Here is a 19845-nt window from a genome sequence, read left to right on the forward strand (position 1 = left end):
GCTTTTTCTCCCTCTCATAATTATAAGTTTCTGAATATTTGGCTCTTGCCCATCTCCCGCAGACTTACAAGTACCCAGAGATGCCAAGAAACTCAAGGCGATTACACTCCGGAGATGGAGACACTGAGTTGTGCACTGTTTGCCTGTGGCCAAAATTTTCTCTCTTGCTCATGTGAAAGCCACATAAAAGGTGGTGTCCAACAACATTCAAGGATCGAGGATGGGGAGTTATTTGTATGAGAAAGAGTTACAACTGATCGCTCAAAAATTAATTCTGGGGAACCCAGATGAGATCAGTTGGCGCATAGATAAGCCTCCACCCCTTGGATTCTACACAATTCCCATTTCTGATCATTCCTGTAAATGGCAAAGAGCTCGGCTGCACTAACAGTCAGAAGACAAGCCTTGGGTCTTGCCATCACAGCTGTGCACGTGCCTCTGCACCCATCCCTTACCTGTGCTGGTGCCTGTTGAGAGCTCAGGCACGTCAGGCATCCCGGAGCGGCATCTGCAAGGGTTCACCTCTGCGCCGGCAGCGCCTCACCGCCGAGACAAAGCTGGAAAGAAAGAACTGCCTGAGTGCACAGGTAGAGAGGTACATCCCGTGCCCACAGCAAAAATCCTGAGTCAATCAGCGGACACCAACTGTGCGACGGGCTTCTGACAGAGGGCACGTACTAATTACTAACAGAGCTGTAAGTCGCATTAACATTGGACATCAGTAATGGTTTTAGTTGACCATTCTTGTGTGGGAGCTGCAGTGAGATCCTGGATCATTGTGTCCACCGTCTTTTTAGAATTTCTAACACGTGAAATGTGAGCGGGTGCTGCTGACGCGATACGGTGCCACTTACACCGTCCAAAAAAGCAAACAATTTGGCTAAGATGAGACTCCGTGACCCTGCCGTCAGGAGCACAGTGCTGCAGCTCACAGCTGAGGCACCACCAACTCCAAGCCGTGCTCGGGACTCTCCCTCACTACATATCTACAGCTGAGAACCGAGGTTTGGCATTTTTTTGGTGCCCTCGGAGGTCATGACATGGTATCGCTCCTCTGTACTAAAATGGCACCATCAGGGCAGCCCCAGACAACCCCCCCCCCAGGACAAACTTCAGCGCGATGCTGCAGATGTTCACTGCCAAGGGAAGATAGCGCAAGGCAAAACCTCCCCCCGATTCACGGAGCTCTGCTCCTTCCAGCGGCCCTAGGCCAGCTCTCACCGGCTGCCCAGGCCACCACTGACACCGGGATTACCAAAACGACGGTGCCCCAAGGCCCGGACCGCCGGCGGCGGCTGCTCCTCGGCAGCCGGTGCAGCGGCGTCTGGCCGAGCTAACGTCGCTCGGTTCGGGAAACCGCCGCGCCGCCACAGCCGGGCACGGCCCCGTTAAGGCGGTGCCTTTTCCCGGAGCGACCGGGCCGCGACTCCCGGCGGCGGGGCCAGCGGCGGGGCCGGCCGAGGCGGGGCGGCCGCGGGCAGGGCGGGCTCCCGCCGCCCCCCGCTCATCACATGAGGGAACTTCGGGCCAATGGCGCCGCGGCGAGGGCCGGGGCCCCGCTCGCACCCGCGGACGCTCATTCAAAACGCGGCCGGGCTCGGGCGCCGACAGCCCCGTACCCCCGTCCCCGCACCGCGCCGCCCGCCCCGGGGCTCCGCGGGGCCGGGCGCTGCCGGCGGGGATGCCCGGCGGGGCCGCGGCCTGAGGCGGCCGCCCGCCCGCCGCCATGCCGGTGAAGAACCGGTACAACCTGGTGGACGATGGCTGCGACTCCCGCGTCCCGCTGCACAACGAGGAGGCCTTCCAGCACGGCATCCACTTCCAGGCCAAGGTGAGCCCCGGCCGCGCTGCCCCAGCCCCGGGCGGCGGCGGGTCCGGCGGGGCCCTCGGTTGGCGGGGGGCACAGCAGCCCCCCCCCCCCCCGTCAGAACCCCTCGTCCCTTCGAGGCTCCGGGGGGCTTTGGTAGAGGCTTCCCCGGGCAGGTTCCCCCCCGCAGCGCTGGGCCCTCGCCTGTTGCAGACCGACCCTGGGCGCAGCTGCCACCACCGGCGGGACATGTGCTGGCCACAGCGCCGGTGGCACCGCGGGCTCGAGGCCGGGGCTCGCTGTGCCCCCCTCCAGCCCTGCCTGGGGTGTATTTCTTCAGCTCTGGAAGTGCCCCTCGCCCACACGGCTGTATGCCAGACCTAGGGAAGCCTAAAGAAGACACATAAAAAAAATTATGGAAGCCTTCCATTTAGTTATCACGATCAAACAGGTTCTTGCGCTTTTCCTAGTATTTCTTTTCAGCTGTTTAATGCTTAGAAGCCACCTTGTGCGCTTCATTTGAGAACTGATCTGGACAGAACTCTCTTGACAGCGCAATGGATGCAGCCTGGGCCAGGTGCATGCGCACGTCCTTGCTCGATCTGGTGCCTGTCCTGTCCCCCGTCGGGCAGGACCCCTTTCCTGCCGCGGTGAGGTAACAGCTCTCTATTCCCCTGGAAACCAGCAGACTGTTATATGCTGCTGAAACCCGTGTCAGTGCCTTATTCTATCTGACTTATTCCCTGCATGAAAAGCCGGGCAGGCGAGGTCTTCATTTAAATGCATGCAGTCTTCAGCTATCAGAAAGAAATACAGATATTGTCAGAAATTTCATATTGATCATGAAGAACGGTCTGACAGCGCAGCGTCACTCTCAGAAAGTGACTCCATTGGAATTGACATTCTGTAGACAGCGCGGGGAATGGGTTTATAATTCAGCTGACAAGAATTGCATTTTGCTGGAGCAACTCTAGGGTTCCCTTCTCCTCTTTGCAGGTGGCCTAACACAGATTAGAAATGGAATTCACGCCTGCTGTCTCCTGAGCTGGAAAGAAGGGGCATATATATTCAAATAAAGCTTTGAAATGTGTATTTTGTGCATTTTGGTTTTCCTGTTAAGAGCTGTAAGATTTAAGCAGGATATAGGATGGGTCTGAATAGACAGTTAATCACATATTTTAAAAATCTCTCTCTTCCTTAGGGGAGAAAAACAATTAATCTTTGATTTTTTTTTTTTTTAAAATTACATTTGCAATGCCACAGACTGTGCTGAGGAGAAGAAAAATCCTTATTTTGATTTTCAAAAGATGTGAAGCAACTGTACCTTTAAATGAGTGAAATGGGCTTCTTCAGATTGACAGCTTCAGGCATCCAGAGCTATTCAGAGTGTGGATAACATGCTGTTAAGATGTGTGGGTCTGAGATGGGGTTTGCATTACCTTAGTAACGTGCTTGCTCGGTTCTGCTCTAAAGTGTGTCTCTTCCAATTAGGACACTCGCTGTGGGCACATCAGTCAGCTGCAACTCTGACAATGACAAGGCTGTAACTGGCTGCCAGGTGTCTCACACCAGGCAACCTTACTGACCACATTTAGTCTCTAATCTCCGCATACCAAACTGTCTTGCTTGCCCTGTAATCTTCAGGGACAAACTTCAGGAAGTCAACACTGGGAGCTGCTTGTGGAAAGGTGGCTGTTTGTGCAGAGCTTCGTGAGCTGGCGGGGCTCTGCATGGGAGCACGAGTACCCAAACTCTGCAGCAAGGCCAAAGCAGGGAGTTTGGGAGAATCTCTTCTGGCTCAGCAGTCACCAGCTCTCCTCTTACCCCCACCTATTAATTTATCTTTGGTAGCACGGCCTGTTCCTCACTGCAGCTCTGTTGTTTGCAGACAAAAGGCCGGCCGGCTGCCCTGAATTAATCTGGATTACCTGTGACTGTACTGACAGCCACCATGGAGCGGGGAAGGAGATGCCTGCAAACCAAAGAGGCCACAGATCTGGAGCGATACAGATGCCCTTGCCACCAGGGCAGAGGGAGATCCAGGCTCTGTCGCTCCCTTCCCTGCTGCCCACAAGCTCTCATGATCTGAGCGGTTTGACTCTCCTGTGGTTTACCAAAGGCTATAGCTGAACTTAACTGCTCTTAAAAATGCCATTTTGTAAAGGCATTTACAGAAGCATCAGAAAAGCTAGATGACCTTTCAGATTGCTTGCGGTGTTTATTTCAGGGCAGGCGAAAGAGTAGTAAATACTGAGCCAGGAGAACTCATCTCTGAAAGCCCTATTAAGAACAAGTTTTTCAAGATAAAACCCATAGCAAGCTGCAAACATTAGAGAAATAAAACCAGAACTGTCAGTAACAGCGATAGCTATGGGGCTGCTCTTGGGGAAGTATTTTGGCTCTGTTTGTATGTATATTATCACCCTGAATATTTGCGGGGGCCTCCTGATTAGCTGCCCCTTCTCTTCCCTGCTCCACAGGGGAACGACTTTCAAGAAAATCCCCACAACTTGAAACCACACACTCAAAAACCAGATGCAACTGATGAACCAAGTGCTTTTGAGAGGGTGACTAAGCTTTGTAACTGCCCTCTGCACCCCCCCAACCTGCCAGAGGTGGGCTGTGTTACACCAAGGGAGCTGACAGACCCCACTGGGAACCTGCCAGTGCCCAGGCTGACACCCTGCCCTCAGCTGCCCAAACCACAGCCGCAGGACCGCACCCAGCACCAGCCCATGCTGGCATTTCTCATCAGGCCACTCACCCTCTCAGATGGCATTTTTCTTATCCTCACTAACATGCAAGTCTTTCCTCAGAGCGGTGAGCCACACCGCTTTACAACATTAATGGGCTTTTTGCTCCACGTGCGAGGTGACTGTCCAGGACACTCATGTTTTCCTCATTCCCAAGGCTGAGCTGGCAGCTTTGTGCCTCCTCCGCTTGGCAACGGTGCGGGCAGCGCTCCTTTGGTGTGCCAGTGCCACGCGTGCTGTCACAGGTACCGCTGTGCTGCACCAACAGGTTCACAACCAGAGTCTGCTTTGGCACACCAGCGTTACAACCCAGTGTAAAGGGAGAGCACAGGCAGCACAGGGAACAGCACACAGGAGGGAGAAACACCAGCAGCAAGTTGTCTGCCTGCAGGTCTTCCCTGACAGCCCGCGCAGCGTCAGCAGCGTGCTGACGTGGCATGCAGGAGAGCAGACAGCCGGCTGGCAGAAAGCTGTAGGTGGGGTGAAGTGGTACAGGCGGAGGTGGTGGGAACCCGCCGTCTGCCTGTGTGTCAGCCCCGAGTAAGAGCCCCTGCGAGGAGTGATGCTTGCACCTGAATGCAGACACCCAACGCCCAGGGCAGCTTGTTTGGGACTGCAGCTCCTGTAAGCACAGTTGGTGTAGGATGCAGATTTGAGTGGGTTTACCAGGATTCTGCAGACAGCTGAGCTGGTCCAACCAAGCAGGGACGATGGTGTCCAGAGGGAAGGTGGTCCAGACTGAAGAGATAGGCCAGAATCACAAGCTTTTTCCAGGAAAGCCAGTTGCTGCACATCCTGGCGATTTCCCAACTCTTGCATGCTTTTAAAAGCAGGTGTAGTGAGGAATGACAAAGGATGGACAGTCCCAATTTCAGACCCATGGGATCGTGACTTGATTAGCAACAGGCATTGCCCTGCAAAGCTCTGCTAAAGGCACATCTAGAATCTGAATGAGGTCAGAGGCTCACACCCAGTGTTAGAAATCCATGAACTTCTCCCTGGCTTTGATAATATTATTCACAACAGATATTCCTATCGTGTCCTGGGTCAAGAGAGTCTAACGAAGCAAGGACTAAATTAATGAGACATGCTGTTTGTTTTGAAGATGACTACACCATTAACTTGTGCACTGCTTTACAGACATCTCACTGTTCTGTCTTTCAGTACATCGGTAGCTTGGACGTACCCAGGCCCAACAGCCGCGTGGAGATCGTGGCAGCCATGAGAAGGATTCGGGTAAGTTCAAAAGAGCTGAACCCCACGTGGAATAAAAGGTTACATTCAATAAAGTGACTTGGTTGGGGTGTGCTGTTCTGCATTCCCCCCTACCCTTCCTATCTGGAGCTCAAATCTCAGCACAATCAGGATTGTAACAAGCTTCTCCAGAAATTCCCAAGGCTTATTAGGCTAGACCCATCCGCTGCTCTGCAAAGGGATCAGTTAACAGAACTCAAACATAAAACCCTAGTCTCTGCTGAGCAGGTATGGGGATTCTCCTTGAACCCAAGAGATTTATTTAGCCTGTTTGGGTTTTTGTGTGTGTGAAAAATGAGATGTACACAATCTGCTCCACAAGAGCACTCAAATTCATGGACAGTTCCAAATATGTTATTATATATTGAAATATCAGTGGCCTGGCAGATGTTATGGATGTAAATCCCATCAGACCAGACTTTGTGAATTCTGCCTCTCATGGAATCATTTGCTGCTTTCCCCCATCCTCCAATACAGTTTTAAAGTTCCTGTTTCTCGTCATCAAGTCTGCGCTCTGCCTCCTCTAGCCCTTTATTCTTCAGAACAGCCTGGGAATGGTCACCAGATTTAGCTACGATTAGCAGGGTAGCGAGCTTACATCAGCTTTGTGTATAACCAGTTCAAGTGTATCTACCCCAAAAGGCAGTGCAGCTGTTGTGCCTGGCTGAAGTTTTGCAGGGATCTTAATTCTGAGGCTGTTCATGTGTCATCATCTGAAGCAGGTTTGAGAATCTTCCATTTAAAGCTTTGAAGGGATTATCTTATTCCCCCCCTCCCCCCCACAGCGTTTAACCATCTAATTTTCATTTAGAACAGCGCATTTTAAACTTAGCCTGTAACTGGCTGGGGAGCTGATGTATTCATCTCCAGCCAAGCTCAGAAATGACATTCCCCTGCTCAGACTCTTAGCACAGCTCTTGCTCAGAACACAGTGCAGCAGCAATCTAAATTGCCTGGTTATTTACGGAACAGGTGAATATCTATAGGAAGCAAAGGCAATAGGTGAGGACTACTGGGGCAGTTTAGATGCTGGCATAACTATTGGTAATTTTTTTTATCTGAATCAGTATTTAGCATCAGATTTGCCACTGCACTTCTGCTGATCTTTGACTGGATAACACCCGTGCAAGAAAAAGCAGACAGTATTTTAACATCTGTTTCTAGAAAGCATTGCATTCTGTTTTCACACCTGTGACTGCCACGATGGTATCTAGCTCAGTCTTGGCTGTGCCATAGCATGTCTGAGTGCTCCATGGAGCATGTAGGAAACCCGCTCTGCATTCACGGATGCCTCAGTTAATCTTATCACACAATATTTTTAAAGTAGGCATCCTGTATTCTATACTGGGTTTTTAATCTTGGAAGCCCCTTCCAAAAAGGGAGGGCTTCCCTTTTCATGGGCATATTGTACAGCAGGATCTTATTCAGACACTTCCTGGCTGCTGAGCGGAAGATGCTCCTCTATTGAAGATAGTTAATTGGCACTGATCCTTAATTAGAGCATAAAGAATGAACTGGGAGGTCTTTGAAGAGAGTTCTAGTGCATAGAGTACACAACCTAGGAACTGAGGGAAGATGGGGGTTATTTATGTAGCGTTCATTTGCATGCAGAGGCCTTGTCTATACTAGAGTTTTTCCCATGGACTCTCAGCAGCACCAGTTGCAACTGGAAGGAAATACTGGAAGAAGCTGTTGGTGGAAACTAGTATTTTGCTACCATCTTATTGTGAGTGGTAGTGCCTGTTTGCACTGCAAGAACGAGAAAAGTCCTGCAGCCCTGCCAAGTGTTGGCAGGGGCACGTTGTGCTGAAGCTTTCATCCTTTGTGCACTCCAGCGTTCCACTGGAATTCTCTAGTGGAGTGGAAAAGAAAAGTCGCAGAGTACAAGCCCCAGCACAACATTTCCTATGCTGCTCTATGCCCTGTGACATGGGAGGAGGCAGCGTGAGCCATCACTGGAGCAGTCTCTGATGGAGCCAGCCCACAGCACAGGCAGGCTGTTACTCATGGCTTCTGCTGCTCCAGAAGGGGACCAGGGGGGAGGATGAGGAGTCACAGCTCTGTATTTTCCAGGCGCTGACAGAGCTGGTTACTCTAGTTATTCATTACTAAGTTGATACAAGCTCTGAAACTGCCTTCTACTACTATGTCCGATTCTGGTCTCCAGTCTGTGATTAAACGTGCTTGCCCCAGGTTAAAAACCTGAAGCTACCTAGCACTCAAAGTTGTCCTTAGAGTGTGGGGAGACAGAGAGAAGTAAGAAAAGTAGCAACTCCTGTTGCTAAGTCTACTCCCTTGGCATCTACTGTCCTGTGTTTTGTACTGGGCTCTTTTGCCAGTTGCATATGAATTATGCCAGGGAACCTCGGAGGAGCTCAGCGGTATTCTCCACACATTAGCGGGGCAGCCTGCTCGCAGACTTGGAGACATGCAGAGCGCACAGGCTATAGGACATTACTCCCGGAGAGCCTCAAATGACAAGTTTTAACATTAGTTCTGCTGAAATCGTGATCTGCTCTTTGGCAGTAGGTATTTAAGATGCACCCTCATAGTAAAGCTTAAATCCATATTCCTGACTGAATGGATGCTTGTGGAATTGCTAGCAATACTCCATTAGTCACACATTAGATTCCCATTTCATAACAGACTGGAAAACCTTGTCTCATCATGTTCCATGCTTCCACTGAAGGGAATGCAAATGCAATAGGTAGAACAGGGAGGCTGCTGTTCTTAGCTTCCCATTATGCAGAGCTAGACAACTTTTAAGTTTGCTAATCCTCCCAGTGGATTATTAGCTGCATACAGCTGCCATGTTATTATATGACTGTCAGAGTTCAAGCTAATCCCTCTACCTCCTCTTGCCCTGGCAGGGGGGGTGATGAAATTAGTTCGCTACTTGAATAAGTACACTGTGCTCCGACAGGCACGTCAAGTTGCCGTTTATGAGAGTCCAGCTCATTGTGCAGCTCCAAGCACTCGGTGCAGGCAGGCATTCCTCCGCTGCCCAGGGAGAAGCAGCATGCTGCATCTGCTGCCTCCTGCTGCCTAAGGCCATCCAGGTCTGGGTGTCTGGCAGCACCTGCTCAAGCGCCTGCGTTCAGAGTCAGTGTTCTGGTGGAGCTGGCTTTCTGCTGAAGTGGATTCATCCACAGATATCTGAGCCTTCCCGGCATTCCAGGGAGCTTATGTACAATGCAAGATTTCTCTTCCTGCAGAAGTCAAGTGGCAGCTAATGTGAATAATGTGGAAGTCCTTCTCAAGGGCCCGCATAGCTCCCCAGTTCAGCAGGGTCACCCTTTCCCTAGACACTACTCCTGGCTGCCTGTTAGTGAACAGCTAAATAACCAAGTTCTCCCCTTAGCCAGGTGAAGGCTGTCACAGAAGTTAAGAGGAAAGATCTTGTGGAGCCCATGCAACACTGGAACAGTAACAGGAAAGCTTTGCTAAAGATGCTTATGGATACAGGCCTAGGGGCAAAGATGGGTTTTGTAAACCCAAAACATTTCCTTGAAGCTCCTTGGGAAATCTTGCCCTGGGAGACCAGGGAATGGATGGCTTTATGTGAAGGGTTAACATCACAACGTCTTGCATCTGTTCCCCGATTTCCACAGAGCCAGCACTGACCAGAGGAGAAAGTCAGCTGTTACCTTCCTAGAGCAACGCTACCCTCACTCCAGCACGTCACAGCCAGTAAAGCAGCCCTAGTGAAGTGCTGCTATTTTGGCAAGTTTTACAGGGACACAGCAGGAATAAGTGTCAAAGCCTGTCACCCCCACAGACAGCCCAAGTCACTCCATTTAATTACCTTTAAGGCACAGAATCAGTTTCCCTGGAATCTGCACTATGAAGCCTAGAAATTTCAGGTCTGTTTGGAAAGTCTAGCTTGGACCTAAGCAGGTATTAACACTCGGAAAGGAGCCAGATGTTGGATTATTTAATCATTTCATAAGGGAACAGCCAACTGGTGCTGTGCCCATCCAAACACAAGGATGAACAAACAGGAGGCAGGTATCCAGACTCTCCTGTTACCTCCACATTTCTTAGGCTTAATTTAAATTGAGAAGTCTTTTTTCCCCCCAGAGGGCAGTGTGCCAGAAAAGCAGAAACATTTAGAAATCTTGATGCAGGATACATCAGAAATGCCCAAGTTCTCCTTGGTATGAGAACTAGGTTCTCACTTCAGCCTCCCATTTATCCCAATCATTCTTGCTGCATCCATGCTTTTAAGCAGATCCTCAACGCTTTGCAATTTCTCCACATGGTGCTCTAGTGAGGAAGTGCGATCTAGCCACACTGCAAGTCATATTGACTGCCAAATGTCAACTGGTAGTGTTGACGTGTGACACGACATCAGTTTAAATCAGGATAAGTAAAAGTTACAACCCTGCAGTGCAACCTTGTGAAGCAGAGGCAGCAGGGACAGCCACACAGAGCCTCTGCAGCACCCCAGCAGCTCCCAGTCCGACAGCTGGGCTGGCTTCATTCAGCACCTTACACTTAAAGCCATGCCAGGCTGTAAATTGCAACAGTTCAGGAGCAAATATGGATGTCATTTATCCACTCTTGCTACAGAAGGAGAGGAACCAGGTGGACAGCTGGCACAGGGCAGGGTGGCTGCCTTCAGCCATCTCAGTTTAATTTATCACTGTGTGGCAGACTTCAGAGGTAGAGAAGTTCAGTAGACTTGCTCATGAGATTCTTCTAGAACACAGTTCCTTCAGTTTTCCCAGACAGGCAGCCTTCTTACTACAGAAGTTCACCAAAATAACCGCTGCATAGATTCCTCTGATATATTCTGCCTATAAGCCCTTAGTGAGTTATTATGCTTGGAGCTAAGTTTTCCTGCCAACTTCATGTTAATCTGAGCTGGAGTTGTGATCAGTACTAAAAAAAGACAGAAGATAAACTCCCAACTGCTGGGTTTCTTGGTTAGTCTTTGCAGCCTCTCCCACTATAATGAAGGTATTTGGTCAGCTGAAGCACAGACTCAAATGTGGAAGTGCAAACTTTTGGAGCACTTGCCCTGGTGTAGACCTCCGTAGCTGCACGCCAGGATCTGTTGTTGTTGGATGGGAGTTGGTTCTGCTGCAGTTCCTGGAGGGCTTTTCTTTCAGCCTCTTTGGAAAAGCATCTAAGTGCTCAGCTAATGACAGCCCTGGGCTGTGAAATAAAACAATCCCAGCATCTTAAAATATTTCAGCAATCTTCAGACTGCTGGTGCAGACCTTTCTTTAGTTCTCAGAATGCCATGCACCTTCCTTTCATTTACAGGAAGGTGCAGGAAAAACAGGTGGCAGTTCCTACATGGTTAGAGTGTAAAACACAAGCATCTTGTGTCTGCTCCAAACTGCTGGCACACCCTGAGCCAGTTAAAGACACAGCTGATAGTACACTGTGGTGGTGGGGAAGTGCTCTGTGTTAGTAACTACGTCTCATTTACTGGATACTTTACAGACAGGAGAGCTGGGCCACATCAGTTTGCCCAAGGCCTTTAAATAAATATTGTCATCACATAGTGACACTCACTAGATCACATGAGAAACAGTACTGTAGAAAATAGTCCCACGCTGTGGTCATGAGTCCAATCAACATTTACACTGACAGGCAGACAGCAGACCTTACGGGAAGATGAGGAGGACTTCAGAGAGACAAACTTCCCCAAGTCTGTACGTTTCTCTTCCTCCTCCTCCCCCATACCAAAAGGGCAAAGTATTTACCTCAAAATAAGCTCGAAGAGAGCATCTTTTTCTAGGATACCTTCCCTGCTCACAGAGAACCATGCAAGGGTTTCTTACGCTGATACATACTGGATAGAGCCTTACAGCCTCCAGGAGAGAGCAGTGGTTTTAGGTATCCAAACCAAGTACACATGAGCATGTACAAACTTGCTCTGATAGTTTTTGCAGAAAGCCTGGTGTCAGTTTTGGCACTTCTCTGAAGCAGATGCCTAAGAAAGGCTCATGCAGCTTCACGCAGGCAGTACATGATCAGAATATAGTCAGTCCTCCTCAGGAGATCCAAGTCTACCACAAAAAGCCTGACTTGCAGTAGTGACTTGGAAGGAGATTTGCAGGTGATCATGGATAGCTTTCTGTCCTCTGCCTACTTCTGGATCTTTCTGTACTTACTTCTGTCGCCCTGTCCAGCAGCCCACATACCTGCTGTCTGCTTTATAAAGGGAACATGCCAGTCAACACAACAAAGCTACAGGCACAGAATAGTCTCCCAGACAAGCAGGCTGAGAAAACTGAGATTGGCATGAGGGCATCAAGAGCAGAGGGGCTGACTTGCCTCAAGGCATCCTTGTCATATGGCCCTTCACTCCCCCAAGCAGGGCTGTGTCCCATTACCCCACCTACCTGCAGGACGGCTCAGCTCCAGGCACTGTTATCTCAGAAACACCAGTTACTCCCAGGGTCCCATCCATGACAGGCATCTGAGCCAGTTTAAGGTTTCTACCACACAAGATTAAGCTAATTGGTTTTACCTTTCCAGGCCTAGGCAAAATACAGCAAGTGTTTTCAGGATGGTAATTAGGTGTTAATTGCAGCTAAGTTTAGCCCTAATGCCTCATTAGTTTGTTTTCCTCTATTTGTTGCAGCTATAGCAGAGTCTCCTGCACAAGGATGGAGATCAGGCTGGGCTTCCCAGGAGGCAGAAGAGTCCTGCAGCATGCTCCACGGGTCCTACCCGAGCCATGCCAGGAAGCCTCTTCCCTCCTCCTGCCCAAGAGGTGGAGATCTGGGTGGGGAGACAGAGGCCCTTAGACCTGAATGCTCTAATTAGCATTTAGACAGCAGCTCCACAGGGGTCTCTGGTGTGCCCAGATACACACATTGGCCTATTTTCACCATACAGTGGATTTTGCATCCCTTCCTATTATACCTTCAGCACCCCAGCCCCCTTAACAGGTTCTTTGCCCTCTCCCATGCCAGAGGGCTAGTTAGGGGGTTTTAACAAGGGCAGGCAGTACTGAAGCACTGCAAACAGCACCCTTGGTTCCCACAGTTTGCTTGCTGGTCTTTAAGAAGACAACAGACCTGACAAGAGATGCCTCGGGAGGGGAAGCCACCTGACGTTAGGAGACAACAGCCATATTATGGGTCTTACCTTTCTGCAGTACAGGCGCTGCCAAGATGCTGAGGAAGGAGGTGAGCCCTCTGGCAGGAGCTCTGGCAAGAATCCATTTCTCTAAGCAAAACAAGTGGCCTCAGCTTGAGGCTACAGGGCCTCCTCTTACAAGAAGCAGAGCTGCAACCTCCCAGTCACAGCTGCTTACCCTGTTCCCACCCCACCACTGAGTTTTATAGCCTCTCCCCTTTCCCAGTATGCCCTACAGCCCTAATTAGCCAAAACACCAGGTGGGACTGTATCTCCCAGAAGTCCTTTGCCATGAAGGCCTAAGGAAGGGGGAAGGCTGGGGTTGTGGTGGTGCGGGTACAGCTCCTTAGGCCTCCTTACATGTGTTCTCCAGTGCGTGCTTGCCTTGGCAGGCTCAAGTGTGTTTCACACATCTGCTGCTTTACTAGCCTTACAGAAAATTTAATTTTCATGAACTGAAAAAATGGCTTTAAGAATATGGAAGCCACTTCTCTAGAAGAATTGAGTCTGCCATGTCTCAGGCTAACCCAAGCTTGTTTTATCCAGTTTCTGCTCTTTGTATTATCATAACACAAAGGGAAGAAGCTCTTAATGAGATGTTTTTGCAGTGGCATCATTCACAGTGTTTCTAGGCAGCGTTGTGCTGGTGGAGAACTGACTATGCTCTGCTTGTACATCTTGAGTGGGAAGAGAGGAATAAACACCTCTGAGATTACACGATAATCCAGCCTTCTGCTCGCTGCTTGGGGATGTCTCACCACACCACAGAGCCACCCCACTGACTTATAATCTCGTAGATTTCCACTCTGCTCATCCCCAACCCTAAATCACCTCCAGACTTCTTGCCACAGGATAAAGATTGGTTATCTTCTGCCACTTCACTTCCGAGCTGAAAGGAGTGTGGACTGGGCTAGCTCTACCTCGTTTTTGCAAAGTGACTGGTGATTATAGGTGCTTCAGTTCTTATACCCTGTGCAGAGTGCTCGATGTATGATTGATAACAGATGGATGGAGGGATCAGTCAGTGAAATGTGTAATCTCTAAGCAACAGCAACCTTTTAATGCCTTCCTCAGAGCGCTGAGAACTCAGTGGCTTCTCCAATGAGGGGGTGGAACTAGTGGGGCATATTAATATTGTTTTGCATAAGAGTCATGATGGATTGGAGTTTAGTTGAAGGCTAATAAAAGCAGCAGTTAAACAGATAAAAGCTAAATTAAAATGTTAGTACTAAATAGAACAGGACAGAGCTTTTTGTCTGATGCTAAATCTTGGCAATGAGGCAGGTACCTTTTAATTGTGAAATAAAGTGGCTTTAACAGTATTATCATTATATTACTGAAGCATTTGATTTCACTAGCTAAAATATCAGCGTATGAGATCTCTGCAAAGCTTTTATCTAGTTTGAAATAAAGTAGCTTTTCCAACAATTATGGTACTAGTTGTAGAGTGTTACAGAGATGAAGTATAATGGCTTTCAAATTACATTGTGGTGTAGAAAAATCAGCCATGACTCAAAGCTGCTTCTTTATTGGTGTCTGAAAAAAATGTAATTGAGATGGCAACCAGAGTGGTTGTGAGCACAGTGGATGAGCTTGTTCACAAGGAGGTGCCTTACTCTGAGTGACAACTGCATGGGCAAGGACACAGAAGCTAGGGATGCCCGTGGTGTGGAGTGCCTTTGCTGTGCTGGTGGAGCAGAGACCCTCCTTGTGCAGCTAATACGAGAGCACACATTGATTTCCACTACAGCAGGTTGACGCGTTTCAGGAACAAGAACAAAAAGGATGGTCCATGAAAATATGAACACTTAATCCTGTCCCATGGGTGAAGCTATCCACATGCAGGGAAAAATAAAAAGCCAGCTTGTAGCTGTGGTATATCCTCATGCTTTGACCTCAGCCTTTCTGGTTCTTAGGTTAAGAGTGTCTGCACTGGACGCAGGAGGAAGGTTGGTGCCACGACAGCGGGTGCCTTAGTAGATGCTGTCTTGATTCTGTCCAGTGCAAGGGCCCCTTGTACTTTATGGTTCAGTGTTCTGAGGAGCAGGGACCCTGAGGGACCATGACCACAAAGCAAAATTCTGCTTAGTAAAATAAGATTTGCTAGCAATTGCTTTCTTCATTCTGCTTTTGCTCTGTACTAAATGAGGCCTGAAGGCAAACAGGATCGGTGCTACTTAACATAACACTTTGACAAGCTACTTCGTGTTTTGACCAAATAACTCTTATGATAAATCTACAGAATAAAAATCTTGAATGGATCCCTGGGGGGGAAGGATACTTTGATGAGGGAGCAGGGATTTTTCAAAGACATTACAGAATGGTTTTCTTTCTTTCCTGCAGCAGTGATTAGACATTCTCTAAATGGCCTTTCCCTGGGCCAGATGGGTTATTTGGACTAATTGGCAACAACCTGACTGTTTTCAGGACACCTGAGTCACTTTCCCCTTCCTTCATCCTTCTGTCGCTCTGCTGCTGCAGAGATACTGCCACGTGGTGGGTCTGCTGGAGGGGAGGATGATAGCAGGCCAGGGCCCCGAGTCACCCTGCTGCCTGCACAGCCAGGTCCAACGTACCCCCGGGAATCCCCCCAAACCCTCAGAGCTCCAGGGTTTTCTTTCTAAAAACAAATTATTTTTGTCACAGGAAGAGGAGCAGTGGGGCATGTTAAGACTAGATGCCGTGTGACGGAGGACTGGGCACGTACAGCTGCCTCCAGGAGGGCGTGTGGCACACAGTTACTCTTCAGGCCCATGGGTCCTTCGGTAGAACTGGCCCAAATGTTGGTGTCTGCCATCAACACTGGCCGCTTCTCCCAGTGCCCTGTACCTGCTGCAGAGCCACATGCACTTCATGAAGCGCTAAGGTTCGGTGATCCCAAGCCATCACGGACCGGTTCAGTCCTGCTGCAGCCTGTGCTCCTGCTGTTAATGTTTACCAGGCCTAAACTTCCAGCCCAGGCACATTTTCTTACTTTTCTGGTTGTTGCCCCCGCAGGGCAATGCTGGTCTCCCGCTCGTCTTGCTTCCTTGCATCCAAGCCAAGGGCAGAAGCTGTGAGCTAGGGCAGGGAACACTGTTTGTGGTTAATTGTTGACCTGTGCGTGAGCAGTGCAGGATGCATTAATGTCCATAGCTTCACACCTAGCTGCTGACACCACTACTAGCCCAGGGACATGGGGAACAGCACTGGGGAGCAGAGCAGGCGTCACGAAAGTGGAACTGAGCATCAGCCCCAAGGGTGGCTGCTGGTCACTGCTGAGCAGGGGGACAACAGCATGTCATAGCTGTATTTGCAGTGCAAACAGGGCACACCCAGGTGGGTTCCCACGCTTTGTAGCTGCTTTTGTGGCTGTAATAAGTTCTTCATCTTTACTTACCTGCCTGTGAAGTAGCTGCACACTCAGCTGAGGACACTGGCACGTGTCTCCAGGAGGCCTGGGCACATACACTGCCCAGCACCACGAGCCTGCAAACAAATCATCCAGTAGCTTCTTGTCCAAAAGCCTAAAAGCCCAGCCCAGGCTGCTTGCCTCTGCTTTGGCTTTGATGCTCTGGTACAGTTTTGACGGCAAGACCTCTGTGACAGTAAATACTGATACCATAAACCCCTCTTTATCCATAATTCTCACTATCTAAACCCAGGCTGTTTCTATCATCGGGCTTCACTAACCTCAGTAGCTCCCCTGAGGCTAACAGAGTCCTTGAACTGCTTAATATTCTGGAGTTTTGGAAATGACACCATTAGCGTTGAATTTTCTTTCTTTTATAGTAAGTCTTGTTTCCAAATTTGAGTAGGATTTTATGAACAATCTGAGGAGAACCCAGAGACCTTCCTTTTAGATTCAGGGATTGCCACAAAGAAGGGTTGCCACAGTCTATTGGCAATTTTATTCGCATTCAATAATTTCTAACCAAGGACCACGTGGCAAGAAGCAGCATGCCAGCCACGCTGTGCCTGGCTCTGCTCAGGTCTTCACATCTGGGTAGTACCTGGGTGCGACTGACGCCTGCCCAGGGGCAGCCTGGCAGGAGAGGAGTGAGCTCCCTTCTGTCTTCTGCTGTATTCCAGAAATGCACATGTACAAGAGCTCTTGGGCAGATTTCAAGAGACATTTGTGCCCTGTGCGTTGTTCAGAACAACTGAGGTTTCTTCTGAAGTCAATGGGCATTAGGAATTGTGTGCTTTAGAAAATCCCTCTTAATAGCTACATAGGAACATCGGACCTGACTCTGCTGATTGTACTAAGGAGGCGGGATCTTCCAGTGCTGCACTCCAAGTCTTTACTAATAGACCTTACACGCGCAGTCCCTGTGGCCCTACAGTGATGGGCCCCCTCCAAGCTCAATGGCTTGTTCCTGGCTGGAATTGCTGTGCTGTTGGTGCTCTCAGATGCGGACACATCCTTTCTGTGCAGCGCTTTGAGGCCAACTATAAGTCACTGGGCTTTCTGTAAGAAATGTTTTCTCAACTGGAACTGTTGGAGATTGATAGTGTTAGCAGCTACACAGGAAAAGTCTCCTTGCCTGGGAATAAAGCAGATTATTTCAGTCCCTGACTGTCTCAGACTCAGCAAAGCTGTTTGTGAAAGTAGCTGGCATTGAGAAGCAGAAAGGTTCGGCTGCACCCAGGGCTTGAGCTAACAAAGAGCTCTCTGCCATGAAAGAGAACGAAGGCTGATTGCACCTAGCAAACGAGGCATGAAACCTGGTCTGCACATAGCAGCGCGCTAGGCAGCTCAGCATCCCTCCTGTTTTCATTCTGGTCTAGTTTGTAATCAAGTGCTGTTTCTGAATGCAAATAGGGACCAAGTCTTCGTTCTGGCTTGGATTCTGCTTGCTGAAAGATAGAGGTGCCAAGTCCAGCTTCCTACCTCTGCTGTAGATATGCAAAGAAAATGCTAATTTCCCTGGTAGGTGGCTAGGAGAAACCAAGAGACACAGAGCTGGAGGACAGCACCCAAAATGCATATGGTGTGTGATAGCAAGTTTAGAAGCCAGGAGATGGTCCCTCCCTGCAGCGTTTAGCAGAAGCAGGTGTTAGTCATGCAGATGTAGCTTCTCAACAGCAAACTAGATTCCTCTTTCTCCTTTGGGTAAGTATCCACCTGGGTGGACATGCTTTAGCATCATTCTCCCCTGCATCCTGAAGTCACAGAGGCATTAAGGAGGAGGCTGAAGCCACACGGTTTCCCCTGGCTGCAGAGCAGCACGGGTGCTGGAAGCGGAGACCCACAGCAGGTCACCCCTGGCCCTCTTGGGAGCAGGGGCTGGGTTGGCTTGGTTTGAAGACATGGGCCTTCTCTGCCTTCTGCATCTTAACCTCACCTGCCTGTACCTAGCCTGAGGAGCGCTGGCGCTTCCTCTCCATCCCCACATGCAGGGCACGGCTTGCCCAGCCTGCCTCTAGCTGCCTCCACCTCGCTTCGCCGCCCTCCTTCGCTTGGACTTCCTACACTGAAATAGCAGCGTTGCATAAACGCGGAGGGAAGTGTTGCATTATTTAGAGGCCTGAAGTCCTGGCACCTGCCTTTGTCAGAGCATGGCAGTGGGATTAGGATTCCTCCCGGTCTCTGTGCTGTGCCAGGGCCCTCATTAAGCACCCCTGAAGCCCCCACCCCACACACTGCAGCTCCCTCCACCCGCATGGCCGCAGCATGGGGGGTCCTGCCCTGCTCCCACGCGGGTCCGAGCGGGTGCTCCGCTCCCTGCAGTTCAGCTGTCACAAACGCTCCCATGAAGAGCCACAGAAGAACTAAAAATTGGCTTTCCATTTTGATTCTCTCTCCAAGCAAGCAGTAGACACCAGCTCCCAGAGACAGAGCAAAGCAGTCCTGTTAATCGCCCCTGTCCCATCTCCCTCTCCTGCTTCTGTGAGGGCAGCAGCTCCTCTTTTCCCTCTCTGCACTGCTTAGCCGTAATACCAAGAAGCAGGCAAGGAGCATCTCCCCTGCTGCCAGGCTCGTACAGCTCACTGATGTGCCGCTGCCTCAGCAGCCTGTCAGGCTCACGGGGAGGAGTGGGAACGGACCGACTGTACAATAGGGGTTTTGGAGTGAGCAGCAGAAATCCTCAGTTGCTCCCTGCTCGTGTCTTTGTACGAGTGGTATCTGGTGACCTGGCCCTGCTGGCTAGGTGCTGGGTAGCTGTCACTTAGCAGGGGACTGGCTGTAACCAGAACAACTGACTGAATGAAGTAGAAAATGAACATCCTTGCTTTGTGGATGAGAAGCCGACACACAAAATACTCTGTTACCTTCCCGCAGCCGTGTAGGGGGTCTGAGGCTTTTTCATGGAGCTCTGAGCCTGCCACAGAGTCCTGACTGCTGATCTTCTGAGCTTTGTTGTTTGAACATTGATGAACAAGGTTTAAAACAATTCAGTCTCCTAACTTGCCCCTTGTCCTACATACCAGACTGGAGGGCAACTAGGATTTCATATCATGTGTACAAAGCCAGGACCTTCTCTGCAGGGCTTCTTGACACTGATGTTTATAGGGAAATACAGAATTACTTGAAGGTATCACAGTGTATAATTGCAGTTTCACGTCAAAGGGTTATTTCAGGTGAATCTGACCTGCTTCTAATGAAATTAGCACTTTTTATCTGCAGTAACCTCGCATCTCTTTGAGGTAGGGACCATTTTTGTGCTCATGTGCACTCGGTGCCTGGTACATGAGACTCCACTGGGGTGGGGTCCCAAGACACTACTTCATTACTGAAACTAATTAATCATCTAAAGCACTGCAGATGGGAAAGGTAATTTGTTTTCTCCTGCAAAGTGAATGGAGGTAGGGAGGAAAATAAAACCCAGCTTCCCTGTGAGCTGAGCTTGGCCTGCCCTGGTGAGACAGGGACTGAAGTGCTGTGTGTGGGAAAGCTCCCTATTAAACCTGGGGGCAGCAGGGGGTTCCTGGAAGTGACAGTCACAC

The 19845-nt window shown here is 49.8% G+C and overlaps 1 protein-coding gene across 1 annotated transcript in view; it reads left to right on the forward strand.

The window, feature by feature from the left end:
• Positions 1–1530: 1530 nt before the first annotated feature.
• The window catches only part of LOC147414125 (carboxyl-terminal PDZ ligand of neuronal nitric oxide synthase protein-like), a 35857-nt gene continuing 17542 nt past the window's right edge, over positions 1531–19845 (forward strand). The window contains exons 1-2 of the mRNA XM_086475757.1: positions 1531–1831; positions 5725–5796. Coding sequence (XP_086331883.1) covers positions 1727–1831; positions 5725–5796 — 177 coding nt within the window. The 5' untranslated portion in view covers positions 1531–1726. The remainder of the gene's footprint in view (positions 1832–5724; positions 5797–19845) is intronic.

Source organism: Leptosomus discolor, chromosome 19 (assembly GCF_034619465.1).
Source record: "Leptosomus discolor isolate bLepDis1 chromosome 19, bLepDis1.hap2, whole genome shotgun sequence".
In the NCBI taxonomy this organism is placed as follows: domain Eukaryota; kingdom Metazoa; phylum Chordata; class Aves; order Leptosomiformes; family Leptosomidae; genus Leptosomus; species Leptosomus discolor.